This window comes from Lithobates pipiens, unplaced genomic scaffold, assembly GCF_037356315.1.
Source record: "Lithobates pipiens isolate NorthernLeopardFrog02 unplaced genomic scaffold, aLitPip1_a1.2 Scaffold_19, whole genome shotgun sequence".
Classification (NCBI taxonomy): domain Eukaryota; kingdom Metazoa; phylum Chordata; class Amphibia; order Anura; family Ranidae; genus Lithobates; species Lithobates pipiens.
The window spans coordinates 512,245,993-512,262,739 of NW_027507764.1; the positions used below are offsets into that span (position 1 = coordinate 512,245,993).

At 42.2% G+C, this 16,747-nt stretch overlaps 1 protein-coding gene across 9 annotated transcripts in view; it reads left to right on the top strand.

Annotated features, from left to right (window-relative positions):
* The window catches only part of RIMS2 (regulating synaptic membrane exocytosis 2), a 982,185-nt gene that overhangs the window by 580,919 nt on the left and 384,519 nt on the right, over positions 1-16,747 (top strand). For all 9 annotated transcript variants that reach the window (XM_077493146.1, XM_077493148.1, XM_077493153.1 and 6 more), the window contains one exon: positions 10,371-10,490. In XM_077493146.1, the coding sequence (XP_077349272.1) occupies positions 10,371-10,490 (120 nt within the window). The remainder of the gene's footprint in view (positions 1-10,370; positions 10,491-16,747) is intronic.

Here is a 16,747-nt window from a genome sequence, read left to right on the forward strand (position 1 = left end):
AGCTACACCTGTGGCCAAAAGTTTTGAGAATGACACAAATATACATTTTCACAAAGTCTGCTGCCTCAGTTTTTATGATGGAAATTTGCATATACTCCAGAATGTTATGAAGAGTGATCAGATGAATTGCAATTAATTGCAAAGTCCCTCTTTGCCATGAAAATTAACTTAATCCCATAAAAAGAAGGCTTCAGGGTGCCCAAGAAAGTCCAGCAAAGTGCCAGGACTGTCTCCTACAGTTGATTCAGCTATGGGATCGGGGTACCACCAGTGCATCTGCACAGACAGTAAGTGAAGACATTTGGAGAATGGCCTGGTGTCAAGAAGGGCAGCAAAGAAGCCACTTCTCTCCAGGAGAAACATCAGAGACTGACTGATATTCTGCAAAAGTTATAGAGATTGGACTGCTGAGGACTGGGGGTAATGAATCCCCTTTGCGATTGTTTGGGGCATCTGGGAAAAACCTTGTCTGGAGAAGAAAGGGTGAGTGATACCATCGATGAGTCCTGTGTCATGTCAACAGTAAAGCATCCTGAGATCGTTTATGTGTGGGGTTGCTTCTCAGCCAAGGATATGGGCTCACTCACAATTTTGCCTAAGAACACAGCCATGAATAAAGAATGGTACATAAACATCCTCCGAGAGCAACTTCTCCCAACCAAGAACAGTTTGATGATGAACAATGCCTTTTCCAGGTTGATGGAGCACCTTGCCATAAGGCAAAAGTGATAACTAAGTGGCTTGGGGAACAAAACATCAACATTTTGGGTCCATGGCCAGGAAACTCCCCCGACCTTAATCCCATCGAGGACTTGTGGTCAGTCCTCAAGAGGAAGGTGAATAAAATAAAACCCACACATTTTAACAAACTCTAAGCATGGATTATGCAAGAATGTGCTGCGGTCAATAAGGATGTGGCCCAGAATTATGCCAGGGCGTCAGAGGTCTTGAAAAAGAAGGGTCAACACTGCAAATATTGGCGCTTTGCATAAACTTAATGTATTTGTCAATAAAAGCCTTTGCCACTTATGAAATGCTTGTAATTATACTTTAGTACACAATAGTAACATCTGACGAAAAGGTCTAAAAAAAACTGAAGCAGCAGACTTTGTGAAAATGAATATTTGTGTCATTCTCAAACTTTTGGCGACGGCTGTACAGGCACTGGAGCAATTCATTCTTAAAATATTCAGCAGAAGCACTCTTACTTTCAGAAGATCAGCTTATTCTACTCCCCCTCCCAGCAGTGACTTGGTACCCTTTCAGGATTTTTAGCTCTTATGCCACGTACACACGATCGGAATTCCGGCCAGAAAAAGACAGATGAGAGCTTTTCATCGGAAAATGCGACCGTGCTCCATCAGAATTTAGCTGTCCGAATATCCGCCAGCCAAAAATTGATAGCATGTTCGAAATTTTCCCGATGGAAAAACTTTCCATCGGTAATTCCGATCGTGTATATGCAATTCCGACACGCCAAAATGCTCAGATTCAACTACGAGACAGAAGCTATTGGCTACTGGCTATTGAACTTACCTTTTCTAGTCCCGTCGTACGTGTTGTACATCACCGCGTTATAAACGATCGTAATTTGGTGTTACCATGTGTAGGCAAGACAGCCTGAGCCGAATTCCATCGGAATTCCGTCGGGAAAACCATCAGAGATTTTTCTGACGATAATTCCGATTGTGTGTACGCGGCATAACATATACAGTGCCTGGAAAAAGTATCCATACCCTCTTGAAATTTCCCACATTTTGTCAAGTAACAACCAAAAACATAAATGCATTTTATTGGGATTTTATGTGATAGACCAACACAAAGTGGCACATAATTGTAAAGGGGAAGGAAAATTACAAATTATTTTCCAAATTTTTTACAAACAAATATCTAAAAAGTGTGGTGTGCATTTGTATTCAGCCTCCTTTACTCTGATACCCCTAACTATAATCTAGTGGACCTAATGGCCTTCAGAAGTCACCTAATTAGTAAATAGAGTCCACCTGTGTGTAATTTAATCTCAGTATAGATGCAGCTGTTCTGTGAAGCCCTCAGAGGTTAGAGAACCATAGTGAACAAACATCATGAAGGCCAAGGAGCACACCAGTGAGATCAGGGGTAAAGTTGTAGAGAAGTTTAAAGCAGGATTAGGTTATAAAAAAAAATCCAAATACTCACAGAGCACTGTTCAATCCATCATCTGAAAATGGAAAGAGTATGGCACAACTGCAAACCTAACAAGACATGGCTGTCCACCTGAACTGACAGTCCAGGCAAGGAGAGCATTAATCAGAGAAGCAGCCAAGGGGCCCATGATAACTCTGAAATTACCAAATCTGGCCTTTATGGAAGAGTGGCTAGAAGAAAGCCATTGTTGAAAGAAAGCCATAAGAAGTCCTGTTTGCAGTTTGTGAGAAGCCATGTGGAGGACACAGAAAACATGTGAAAGAAGGTGCTCTGGTCAGATGAGATCAAAATTGAACTTTTTGGCTTAAAAGCAAAATGCTGTGTGCGACGGAAAACTAACACTGCACATCACCCTGAACACACCATCCCCACCGTGAAACATGGTGGTGACAGCATCATATTGTATGCTTTTCTTCAGCAGGGACACGGAAGCTGGTCAGAGTTGATGGGAAGATGGATGGCGCTATATACAGGACAATCTCAGAAAAAAACCTGTTTAAATCTGCAAAAGACTTGAAACTAGGGCAGAGGTTCACCTTTCAGCAGGACAGTGACCCTAAACATGCAGCCAGAGCTACAATGGAATGGTTTAGATAAAAAAATATTCATGTGCTAGAATGGCCCAGTCAAAATCCAATTGAGAATCTGTGGCAAGACTTGAAATTTGCCGTTCGTAGATGCTCTCCATCCAATCTGACAGAGCTTGAGCTATTTTTCAAATAAGAATGGGCAAAAATGTCACTCTCTAGATTTGCCAAGCTGGTAGAGACATCCCCAAAAAGATTTGCAGCCGTAATTGCAGTGAAAGGCGGTTCTACAAACTATTGACTCAGGAAGGCTGAATACAAATGCATTCCACACTTTTCAGATATTTATTTGTAAAATATTTTGAAAACCATTGATCATTTTTCTTCCTCATCACAATTATGTGCCACTTTGTGTTGGTCTATCATATAAAATCCATTTATGTTTTTGATTGTAACATGACAAAATGTGGAAAATTTCAAGGGGTATGAATACTTTTTCAAGGCACTCTGCATAGAGAGGAGGAACAGGAAGAGGGGAGATCAGAGTGCAAAGAGCCGATTTGGATAACTTCAGTTCTGGAATATGTAACATGTATGTCTCCTCTCCCCCCAATCCATCCTACCTGTGACAGCAGGCACGGCATGTTCTACCTGCACCCGCTGTCACAAGTTGAAAGCAGCATGGCTGCTGGGGCAGGAAACTGAATGAATAAACTACAAGTACTGTAAGCCATTGGGGCTGGCAGCTTGTACTTCTCTATAAACAACAAGGGTGCTGGTGAGTGCTCTCGTAGCTCATTCATCTTCCTGCTGTCAAGTAACCGCCAGGCAGATGGCTATCCCGAGAATCTGCTGGAGCCTGACATTGCACCTGTGATCTGCTGATAGCGAGTGCAATGCTCTGCAGGCTTTTTAGAACTATTATAATAAATTCACATTTTACTTGCAAAATGTGCATTTATTATTTTTTTTTTTCCAGAAGGTGAACTTATTCTTTAGGTTATTCTATCAAAAAGGGAAAGAGAGGACCAACGGTCTGAAGTGAAGGCACCTTCAGGCTCACATATATGCAGCAGCTTGCCAAACCTACCTACCATAGTAATGTTCTGAGTCGTACTGACAAGCAAAACTCCATCTCTACTGAGCAGTGCACAAGCTTTCTGTGAAACCCCACCTCCACAGGCCCATCACTTTATGGACAGCCTTGCCAATAGGTATACATAGGAGTTAGGAAGTGGTGGTCAGATATTAGCACTGGAGTGTGGAGAAGCTGTGCCTACAAGTCCAGCCTTAGCTTTATGGTGAGCTGCATTCATAAAATGGTCACTTCCATTGCAGTGCCAGCCAATGTAAAGTGAGTGGGCTCCTTTATCACAAGGTGTCTTAACGCCTAATAACACATTACATGGACATGACGCATAGAGGTCTGTTTATGAAAAAAAGTTTGCATAGCAATTCTCCCAGTAAAAGTACATGTTCATTTGTTCGTTGCAAATGAGGCAAAAAACAAACAAATGTTATTTGACTATTTTCTGTGCTAGACAAATGTTTGTCATTGATTTAAAATAGCAAATCCCACATTTGGTCTTTAGATGGTGCAAAGTATCATAGGAAATTATGCTTACCGCCATCTAGTGGCTAAATGCATGTTTTTTTTCCATTTTAAATCACTTAAAAACATTTGTCAAAAACAGAAAATAGCCTAATAACACTTGCTTTTCATGCACCATTCACACAGAGTGAATGTATGTGCACCTTCACTGGGCGAGAATGCATACTCATCAATATCTTCATCGTCAGGACACTGTCACCACCCTCCATGAGCCACTCCATTATGTTATATGACCCAGTTACAAGCAGTCCTGCCCAGATCACACCCACTTTAGGTGTGATCCCACCTAAATCATGCCCACCATGCGGACAGCCCCACTCTTAATTATGTAAAAAACACTTTGGCCACAATCCCATCCGTTAACAACCTTTTTTCTCCCCTCTGTCCCTATTTTGCAGATTCTATTATTTTAAACTAGACAAATAGCACTGATATAGTTTGTGTAATCAGAGCTACACATTTGCATATGCTTTTGTCAGGTTCTACAAATCATCTTTTGAGAGTCAATTAAATAAGAAAAGACTGTGATTTGTCTAAATCTGGATGCACAGTTGGAGAACCCCCTGTTGTAGTGTAAGATATACAAATTGTCCTGTTAGGATTTTCAGTATGCCTTCGGCACTGTATGGGGTAAACCATATTTTCATATACTACACACTACAGGGGTGTAAAAGACAGCACAGCGGTACACGAGAAAATACCACTTAACATGAATGAACATTTTTCATTACATTTGCAACAATTTTTTATAATTGTGAACAGAGCTGGGTAGATTTAGGACCTCTGGGTTTTATTGGGGGGGGGGGGGGGGATTTCTAACAGGAAGTGAAGGTGCATCTCTCCAATAGCGACTCAAAACAAAGTAACGTTTGGGGGAGTGAGGAGGGGGTTAGAACCCCTAACAATGTTTTTATTGCTGTCTGTGACTTCTTGTCCTTGTGACTACCCCTGCCTTCTTCTATGGTCACCACAGGGTTTGGAGGTAAGGGAAAAATCTCCCTTGAGGAATTAGACAGAAAAAAAAGTTGTATCTCTCCCCACTATATATAGAGGAGGTTATTTACTAAAGGAAAATCCACTTTGCACTGCAAGTGCACTTGGAGGTAAAGTCGCTGTAGATCTGAGGGGGACATGCAAGGAAAATAAGAAACAGCATTTTACCTTGCAAATGATTGGCTGTTAAAATCAGCGGAGCTTCCCCTCATTTCAGATCTACCCCTTAGATTTAGAGCGATTGCATTTCCAAGTGCACTTTCAGTGCAAAGTGGATTTGCCTTTCGTAAATAACCCCCAGAGTGTGTATGTATATATATATATATAGTGGTAGAAAAGATATTACCATAAAGCTTTGTTAACCACTTCAACCACCACAGAGCATTTTCACTCCCTTAGTGTCTAGGCCAATTTTTAGTTTTCAGTGCTATAACATTTTGAATGACAATTGCGCAGTCATGCAACGCTGTACACATATGACATTTTTATCATTTTTTTCCCCACAAATAGATCTTTCTTTTGGTGGTATTTGATCACCTCTGCGATTTTTATTTTTTGCGTTATAAACAAAAGAAGAAAAACACAATATTTTTTACTTTTTGCCATAATAAATATCCCATTGAAAAAAATAAAAAATAAAATATTTTTTTCTCAGTTTAAGCCGATACGTATTCTTCTACCTATTTTTGGTAAAAAAAAATTTCAATAAGCGTATATTGATTTGTTTGCACAAACGTTTGCCTAAAAAATAGGGGATAGATTTATGGCATTTGTAGTATTATTATTATTTTTTTTACTAGTAATGGCGGCAATCGTGACTTTGACATTGCGGCGGACAAATTGAACACTTATGCCCCCCCCGTTAGGACGGGACTACGTTCAGGCTAGTAGCCAATAGCTTTGGTCTAGGAATTTGATCTAAGCATGCGTGGCACTTTGTCCGATCGGAATTCTCTACACATGATCGGACAAAGTCCGATTGGATCACGTTGTTGGAAAATTTTATAGACAAGTTGGAAAACTTGGTCCGTCGGATACTCCGACGGAAACAGTCCGATGGAGCCCACTCACAGTCGGATTATCCGACAACACGGTCCGATCGGACACCTTTTCCGTTGAAATGTCCGACCGTGTGTACAAGGGCTTAGTCTTCTCTCCAACTTTTTGATTAAAATCATCTGACATTTCAGTCAATTCTTCACAAGCATTTTGTACTTTTAAGGAATGGGTCATGTTAGATGGTCTGCGACACAGAAATTGCAAAAATCTATTGACAACACTGGAGCAGAATGCTCTTCTAGGTGATAGGTTCAGGCAGAACTCCAGGTTGTGCAAATCTTTACATAGGGTGGGGTAAGATGCCCTCCTTATGAAGAGCTCTTGAGGTGTAAAGTTTGTCAACCGGCATGTTTGTGTTGACTGCTCAAGGAAATGCATTCATCTGATTGCCAAATAAACTCTCACGCAATCGTATAAGACCCACAACTATATCTAGCTGCCTGCTGGGCAGTTCACTGAGCAGAAATGTTATTACTGCCAAATGTTAACTCTGAAAATCTCTGGATTGTGGGAACAGAGGTAAGTGTTAATTCTGTTCCTCAAGTCCAGGATGTGTAAAACCTGGAGTTCTTCAAGAAATACCCCCCCCCCCCCATCTGCAAAGTTTTGCAAAAGCTATTTATGATGCGTGAGGTTCTCAATGCTTAGGGCTCATTTACACTTGCTTTGGCTTCAAAAAGGCTTCAATAAGCTTCAGACAGGCTTTTTTAAAGCTCTCTGAACGCTAGTCAAAGCTCCTGTCACTAAATAAAATGGTTAGCTTACAGTCCTGTTTACACCTGCTTTTGCTTTGCTTCCAAAATTATACCCCATGTAGCTTCAGTGGTGCTTCAAAGCGTCTTCAAAGCCTCCATAGAAGTCTATGGTGAAGCTCGCTTGAAGCCTCACCGAAGCCCCATTGAAGCTCCACCAAAGCCCCACTGAAACCTCATCAAAGCCTCATCGAAGGACCAAGCAACAGCAAGGTGTAAACAGGACTGTAAGCTAACCATTTTATTTAGTGGCAGGAGCTTTGACTGGCATTCAGAGAGCTTTAACAAAGCCTGTCTGAAGCCATGTTTTGAAGCAAGTGTAAACTAGCCCTTAATCTGAAAATTATATGAAATTTTGAAGCCCCTGTATCCCATTAGATGTTAGCAATCTATGTAGATAGCTCTTTCAAGTTGCAGTATACCTTTCCAAGGTAGAAACTAGGATTATCTTTAGGTAATTTGATTAATTAAAAAGTTTTACTGCAGTAGAATCTTTAAATCACATATGCACATTGAGGTTAATTTACCGGTATTGGTGTTATTTGATCACCTCTGCGTTTTTATTTTTTGCGCTATAAACAAAAAAATTATATATTTTTTACTTTTTGCTATTATAAATATCCCCAAAAATGTTTTTAAAAAACAAATGTCTTCATTAGTTTAGGCCAATATGTATTCTTTTACATATTTTTTGGTAAAAAAATCGCAATAAGCTTATATTGATTGGCTCGCGCAAAAGTTATAGCGTTTACAAAATAGGGGATAGATTGATGGCATTTTTTTTTTACTAATAATGGCGGTGATCTGTGATTTTTAATGGGACTACGACATTGCGGTGGACAGATCGGACATTTATGACACTTTTTCGAGACCATTGACATTTATACAGCGATCAGAGCTATAAAAATGCACTGATTACTGTGTAAATGTCACTGGCAGGGAAGCTGTTAACACTAGGGGCAACCAAGGGGTTAAATGTGTTCCCTTGTGAGTTTTTTTTTCTAACTGTGGGGTGAGGGAGGAGACATATCGCAGTTCATAATTAATACAAACAGCAGATCTGTCTCTTCTCTCCTGTCAGAACGAGGATTTGTGTGTTTGCATACATAAATCCCCATTCTGGCTCTCGTGCCTGCGATCTCGCCTACCGGCTATGTGCATCGGTTCTCCTGCTATGGCTTTTAAAGGAGCCGACATACGTCGTTTCAAGGGAACAAACCACTTTGCCGACGTAAATGTGCATGTGCCGGTCAGCAAGTGGATAAAGAAGGTCAAGTGCAGGCCAGAAGAAGGTCAACTGTAGATCAGAAGTAGGTCAATGAGCAGTAGGTCTGAAGTAGGTCAACAGAAGCTCAACTGTAGGTTGGAAGAAAGTCAAGTGCAGGTCAGATTGAAGTAAACTGTAAGTCAGAAGAAGGTCAGTTGCAAGTCAAATGCAACTGTAAAGAATATCAGATGGAACTCAGAAACATCTAAAACCGATATCAAACAGGAGCTACAGGAGGGTGGAAGTTCTAGAATGCTGACAACTGTTGCATCTAAATTTTATTTGGCAGCTATAAACAATTTGGCCACATATTAGACTATTTCGTCATGGATTAAAATAGAGAGGCCATTTTTTTTTTAATAACACTGCACAATAAAATAGCTTGTCTGTTGTAAATCAGTTTTTACAAGTGAATGAGAAAAATACCCTTGCCGTATATTACTCACTTTTATATTCTTTAATTAACTGACTCTCATTATTGCTGGTATTAGGCTCAATTCACAAAGCTAACACACCAGGGTAAGGATCATGGCTTTTTTTTTTTAAACTACATTTATTTTATGAATTTTGTTGCAGACTCCAATTGATTTTTCTGAAAATAAAGATCCTTATCCTTGTGTAAAGCTTCATTAATATAGCCTATTTCTAATGCTCCTGTAGAAAAGAATTAGGATTTCTATAAGCTTTTATGGAACATATTGTATGTCTAGTTCCCCACCAGCCTACAAGTACACCTGTATGTAAATGAGCTCTATAACCCTTTAGAAAAATAAAAAAAGATAAATATCTATTTAGGCCCATTGAAGGGTTCCTTATATCACTCAACCATTGTAGGCAATTTTGGGAGCACAGGACCCTGCAGAGAACTTCCCTAGTGCTTATCTTGTACACAAAGTAGGTGTTTGGAGTCACTTTGGGTTTCGGTTTTCTAGATAAGCAATGTGAGGAGGGCTATGGAATCTTTTAGGGTTATTGTAGAGTACCATTGTATCCCCTACCCTCTAGCAGTTGATGTTCACCTCCTAGATCAGTGATTCTCAACCAGGGTTCTTTGGAACCCTAGGGTTCCTCCAGAGGTTGCTAGGGGTTCCTTCAGCATTGGGCCATTTCTGCCTCTCGGATAAGTTCCCACAGCCAACATTGATCTTTTTAGCTATCTGTAAGGAGGTAATTCTTGCCAATGACGACAAGTGTATGGACCATTCTTCCCATTGACCATCACACTAATGTATCATGAGTTTTAGTTTTAAATTTTTAGCAGGGGTTCCTCGAGACCGGAGAACTATTTCAAGGGTTCCTCTGTGTTGAAAAGGTTGAGAAAGGCTGTCCTAGATGCTGAATGTGTCAGCAGTTAATGAGAGGCATTGAATTTTTCAGGGCTCCCCTGGCTCTAAAAGTACCATTATGCTCCCTGGAACCAAGGTGAGGTTAAGGATCCTTCACAATGTCTTTACCTGTATTTGACTTGTTTCTTTACCAAAGGTATTGTCCTTTTACAGTATATTAAACAAGTAAATGTGTCTGGTAGAAAATGTAGACACTGTAGTTGGCCTTTGTTATCATTGCAGAATAGGCTCCAGGGGTTTTAGAAGAGTTTGGAGTAACAGACTCAACTGCTGTTCACTTTATTAGAATATAACAAGAGGGACAAACTTTGCCACGACATAACCTCTTAACAGCAGCTATATATAAAAACGTCAAGACCTTGGCATAAGTGGCTTTGCTTTGCTTATTAGCAGTGGAACTTGGGAAGGTGGGTTGAGGTTTAAAATGACCCTTCCAAGCTACCCTAAAGACATTATAGTTAAAAAAAAAGAAAGACAATAATAATTTTTCCAAACTGTCTCCTTTTCAGCTTTTTGGTTTCTTCTGTACTACAGGTGTTCTTGAAGGCTAAAAATTTCCTGTTACTGCTGTACTGTTGAAAACATGCTCTAACATATTTTTCTCGTGTTTCTCCCTACACAAATCAGCACCCTGTTACGTGGCAAGCGTCCAAAGATGGCGACCGATTAATTGGCCGCATCTTATTAAATAAGCGGTTAAAAGATGGCAGCGTGCCTCGAGATTCTGGAGCTATGCTTGGTCTAAAGGTGAGTGCTGGATTATGTGGATAGAGGAGGATCTTGGCGTCATGATTAGAATCTGTGTTGTCTGCATTTTAGATGTGGTACTTTTGATTTCTTTGAAAGACGCAGGATGTTGAAATTTGCAATAAATGTGGCAAACCAGAATTTTAAAACTGCTTAGATGCAAAGATAGAAATAGAAAGGAGGGGTTGTAAAGCAAGATTTGCTCCAGATTTTAGAGCTTACACAATGCCTAAGCAGCTATGACCTGCTTAGACAACTGTAAGCCCCTGTACACACGGTCGGAGATTTCCACAACCAAATCCGTCGGATTCTGCCCGTCGGATTTTGTCCGAAAACTGTTGCATACACACGGTTGGACAAAGTTGGCGAAAAATCCGATCTTTCAGAACGTGATGACGTAATTTCGTTACGATGGGACTACATTCAGGCTAGTAGCCAATAGCTTTGATGTAGGAATTTGATCTGAGCATGCGTGGCACTTGGTCCGATCAAAATGCTCTACACATAATCGGATTAAGTCCGACCGGCCCAGTTGGTCGGGAAATATTTCCAACATGTTGGAAAATTGGGTCCGACGGAGATTGGGACGGAATCAGTCCGATGCATACCACACACAGTCGGATTATCCGACGACACGGTCCGATAGGACACATACCAACGGATTCTCCAACCGTGTGTACAAGGCTTAAGTGCTTGCTTTCAGTCCCTGCTGACAGTTTAATAACTGGCAAGGCTCAAAAACTTCATCAAAAATGTTGTTCTTGCAGTGGGCAGATGATGAGCCATGTCCAGGTCTTTGTGACAGTGGAAGTGGTCCCAGCACTTGCTCAATCCACATCTGGCTGTGCACCTAAGATCCTGTCTCCTCGCCCCCCATCTATTTTAAATACCCCTTATACAGTGAGGGAAAAAGTATTTGATCCCCTGCTGATATTGTATATTTGCCCACCGACAAATGATTATTAGTCTATAATTTTAATGGTAGGTTTATTTTAACAGTGAGAAACAGAATAACAACAAAAATATCCAGAAAAGCGCATTTCAAAAAAGTTATAAATTGATTTGCATTTTAATGCATGAAATAAGCATTTGACCCCTTCGCAAAACATGACTTAGTACTTGGTGGCAAAACCCTTGTTGGCAATCACAGAGGCCAGACGTTTCTTGTAGTTGGCCACCAGGTTTGCACACAAATTTTGTCCTACTCCTCTTTGCAGATCCTCTCCAAGTCATTAAGGTTTCAAGGCTGACGTTTGATAATGTGAACCTTCAACTCCCTCCACATACTTTCTATGGGATTAAGGTCTGGAGATGCCACTCCGGGACCTTAACCTTAATGTGCTTCTTCTTGAGCCATTCCTTTGTGACCTTGGCTGTGTGTTTTGGGTCATTGTCGTGCTGGAATACCCATCCACAACCCATTTTCAATGCCCTGGCTTTTCACCCAAAATCTGACGGTACATGACCCTGTCCATCGTCCCTTTGATGCAGTGAAGATGTCATGTCCTCTTAGCAGAAAAACACCCCCAAATCATAATGTTTCCACCTCCATGTTTGATGGTTGGGATGGTGTTCTTGGAGTCATAGCCAGCATTCCTCCTCCTCCAAACACGGTGAGTTGAGTTGATGCCAAGGAGCTTGATTTTGGTTTCATCTGACCACAACACTTTCACCAAGTTCTCCTCTGAATCATTCAGATGTTCATTAGCAAGCTTCAGACGAGCCTGCACATGTGCTTTCTTGAGCAGAGGGACCTTGCGGGCGCTACAGGATTTCAGTCCTTTACCGCATAGTATGTAACCAATTGTTTATTTGGCAACGATGGCCCCAGCTGCATTGAGATCACTGACAAGATTCTCCCTTGTAGTTCTGGGCTGATTCCTCACCATTCCCATGATCATTGAAACTCCACGAGGTGAGATCTTGCATGGAGCCCCAGACTAAGGGAGATTGACAGTTATTTTGTGTTTCTTCCTTTTGCGAAAAAATCGCACCAACTGTTGTCACCCTCTCACCAAGCTGCTTGGTGTTAGTCTTGTTGCCCATTCCAGCCTTGTGTAGGTCTACAATCTTATCCCTGACATCCCTGGACAGCTCTTTGGTCTTGGCCATGGTGGAGAAATTGGAATCTGATTGATTGATTGATTACTTCTGTAGACAGGTGTCTTTTATACAGGTAACAAGCTCAGATTAGCAGCACTTCCTTTAAGAGAGTGCTCCTAATCTCAGCTTGTTACCTGTATAGAAGACACCTGGGAGCCAGAAATCTTGCTGACTGATAGGAGATCAAATACTTATTTCACTCATTAAAATGCAAATCAATTTATAAGTTTTGTCATGCTTTTTTCTGGATATTTTTGTTGTTATTCTGTCTCTCACTGTTAAAATAAACCTATCATTAAAATTATAGACTGATCATTTATTGGTCAGTGGGCAAATGTACAGAATCAGCAGAGGATCAAATAAGTTTTTCCCCTCACTGTAGATATCTAAAATGCAGTAGTCTTCAGGCTGGTCATATGATGTCTTGGGTTTTCTTTTTCCTGTGGTGATAATTGGCAGTCTTACATTATTCTACTGTGAGCCCAGGACAATGTTGTGACACATTCAACTTCACTGTCATTAAACCTGAAAGAGAACCAGTGCTAGACGTCAAGAAAGGTGAGTCTTCAGGAGACAGCAAATAAGTGGATGTAAGTATTGCAATAGGTGCTGGCCAGATATTTTATTTTTTTAATACTGAAGTTACTCTTTAACCCTTTATACTGATTACTATGCTTCATCAGTAGTGAATGAACACAGGAGCAATCAGTACTGATTGCTTCTATGTTCATTCAGGAAAAGAAGGGGGCTGGTAAACACGAGGGGGATGGGGACTCGCATTTTAGATGAATAGCTCTGATCAACGGTTAGTCGTTTGCTCAAAATAGCCATTGATTTGTTCAGCAAAGTCTGCTGAACAGTTCTGCTATAAGTTCATGGTCACTAAAGTGACCATGAGCTTATATCAGAAGGAGGAATGCCAGATCCGTACAGCATATGGACCTGGCCAGCTGGAAGAAGTGCTGTAGGTCCGTATGCCATATAGACCTGGCAGCAAAAGGGTTAAAGGCACTTTTTTTTTCTTTTATTTACTTGCATGGGAAAGCTCACATTTGTCAGGCCTGACTTTGATTTATTTGAACCACCTAATTGCATGTATAGGTAGATTGAAAACATTGGTTTTGTCTTTATGATTCATGGATAACACCAATTTGCACCATCATAGCATTTATTTGGTGAACATGATATATAGGCCATAAACAAATCTCCAGCCTTTTTTTCTTCTGGTGACACAGATTGGCTGCTTTTCAGGTACAGCTTAGTGTTCAATAAAATACTGAAACTATGGATTATCAGAGCACAATTCATTCCGAGCTATACTAATCGGCTTTCTACAATTTGCTGGAATGTTTAATTGGGAAAGAACAACATTTAATTGAAATATGACTTACCGTATATACTCGAGTATAGGCCGACCCGAGTATAAGCCGAGGCCCCCAATTTACCCCCAAAAAACTGGGAAACCTATTGACTCGTGTATAAGCCGAGGGTGAGATATGCCTGTCCATCCCTGTGTGTGTCCGTCCATCCCTGTGTGTCCATCCATCCCTGTGTGTCCGTCCATCCCTGTGTGTGTGTCCATCCATCCATCCCTGTGTGTGTGTGTGTGCGTCCATCCATCCATCCCTGTGTGTGTGTGTGTGTGTGTGTGTGTGTCCATCCATCCATCCATCCCTGTGTGTGTGTGTGTCCATCCATCCATGTGTGTCCATCCATCCATGTGTGTGTGTGTGTGTGTGTGTGTGTGTGTGTGTGTGTGTGTCCGTGCAGCCTTGTGTGTCCAGCCTACCTGTGTCCCAAGCCTCCGTCCGGTCCCGTCCCGAGCCTCCGTGTCGTCCCGTCCCGAGCCTCCGTGTCGTCCCGTCCCGAGCCTCCGTGTCGTCCCGTCCCGAGCCTCCGTGTCGTCCCGTCCCGAGCCTCCGTGTCGTCCCATGCCAGGATCGCCGCTCTTCGTCGGCGCCCTGGCGGCCATTCCCCTGTTCAAAAGCCGCGCCTCCCGCCTCCGCCTGTGATAGGCGGAACACTGAATTTCCCAGCAGCCTGTGTTCCGCCTATCACGGACATCGTATCATCCTCGTCCGTAGTACGAGGATGAGACGATGTCCGTGATAGGCGGAACACAGGCTGCTGGGAAATTCAGTGTTCCGCCTATCACAGGCGGAGGCGGAGCCGGAGGCGCGGCTTTTGAAAGGTAGAATGGCCGCTGTCTGTCTGCTCGACACGCTGTTCGGGCAGTCAGACAGCGGTGACTCGAGTATAAGCCGAGGGGGGCACTTTCAGCCTCAAAAAAGAGGCTGAAAATCTCGGCTTATACTCGAGTATATACGGTAATTAAGACAGAACAAGGTCAGGAGAAAAGAGCTCTATTACTTGAAACAGTAAAAGGATGAACCTCTTAGGCCGCGTACACACGCGGGGACTGTTCGCTCAACTTTGTCCGCTGAACAGTGTTTCAGCGGACAGTCCGCCCGTGTGTGGGCTTTCAGCGGACAGTTTCAGCGAACAGTCTGCTGAACAAGGTTTTTCGGAATTTCCGAAAAACTGTCCGCTGAAACCTTGTTTCAGCGAACAGTCCCCTCGTGTGTAGGCTTGTTCGTCAAAGTTCCGTGCATGCTCAGAAAGAATTTATACGCCGAAGGTTGCATTGCAGTGTATAGGACGTCGTTTTCTAGTCCCGTCGTACGTGCCGTTCACGTCATCGCGCACGGTTTCAGCAAACTGTTCGTACGTCGTGTGTGGCCATGTCCGTCCATGCTAATTTTGAGCGGACTGTCCGCTGAAACTGTTTGACGAACAAAGTTGAGCGAACAGTCCCCGCGTGTGTACGCGGCCTCAGAATTGCTGGAGATTGTAGTATACATTAAGGTGAAACGGTTACCTTTCCATATCAAAAAAAGCCATTTTACATCATGAACCAAATGAATCTCATTAATTCCCTGGAAAATTGCAAACTACACTTGAACTAACCCATGAGACTTGGAGGAAAGTCTCATGGGTTAGTAAGTGTACAAACTCATCTACGGAAAGGTCTAAGCCCTTGTACACACGGTCGGAGATTCCATCGGAATGTGTCCTATTGGACCGTTTTGTCGGATATTCCGACTGTGTGTGGTATGCATCGGACTGTTCCTGTCGGAATATCCGTCGGACCAAATTTTCCAACTTGCTGGAAATATTTTCAGACAAACTGCTCCGATAGGACATACTCCGATCATGTGTAGAGAATTTCGATCGGACAAAGTGCCACGCATCCTCAGATCAAATTCCTACATCAAAGCTATTGGCTACTAACCTGAACGTAGTCCCATCGTAACAAAATTACGTCATCACGTTCTGAAAGATCGGATTTTTCGACAACTTTGTCCGACCGTGTGTATGCAACAGTTTCGGACACAATCCGATGGACAAAATCCAACGGATTTGGTTGTCGGAATCTCCGACCGTGTGTAAAAGGGCTAAGAAGAACCAATCAATCTTGATATGCTGTCTGGGTCCGAGTATTAAAGCGTATCTCCACTAAAACAAAATCGCCAAACAGAACACCACCAAAAAATAGTATTTCCTGCTTGTGTGATTGGCTCTCTGATTTTCCCCAGCAGTCTGTCTAAGATACAGATTAAAATTTAGGCATCTTCTGCAACCGAAATTTTATTTTTTTGGTGAGATACTCCTTAAGGGTTAATTATGTCTAAGGCCCCTTTTGCATGGGACCATCCAGCTGCAGTGCATCCCTCTTGGCATTTTAGTGTGGTGCAGCATCCAGCCCCGATGCAGATGGCCTTTCCAAATCTATGGCAGGCTGTGACTGGACAGGGCTGAATTATATACTGAGTGGTACCAGCATTCAAAGCCTTTCCATTCATTCAGGGAATTTGTCACTGAATGCATTGGGCCCTACATTTGGGTACCACTCAATACAGTGCTTAGCCCCATCCAGCTACAGCCTCCCATAGACTTTGACAGGCTGCAGGCAGCAGGAATGCGGCACCTTTTCCTCTCTAAAATGCCAGGAGGGACGCACTGCAGTGCAACTTTTGTCACACAGTTGTGGCATGGTCTTGTTGGCTTTAGTAGGCAAGTGTTACGGGTGATGCCACTGGTTAAACGCAACTGATTAAAAGCTTGCATGCTTCCCCAATGGTGGTTGGGAAATG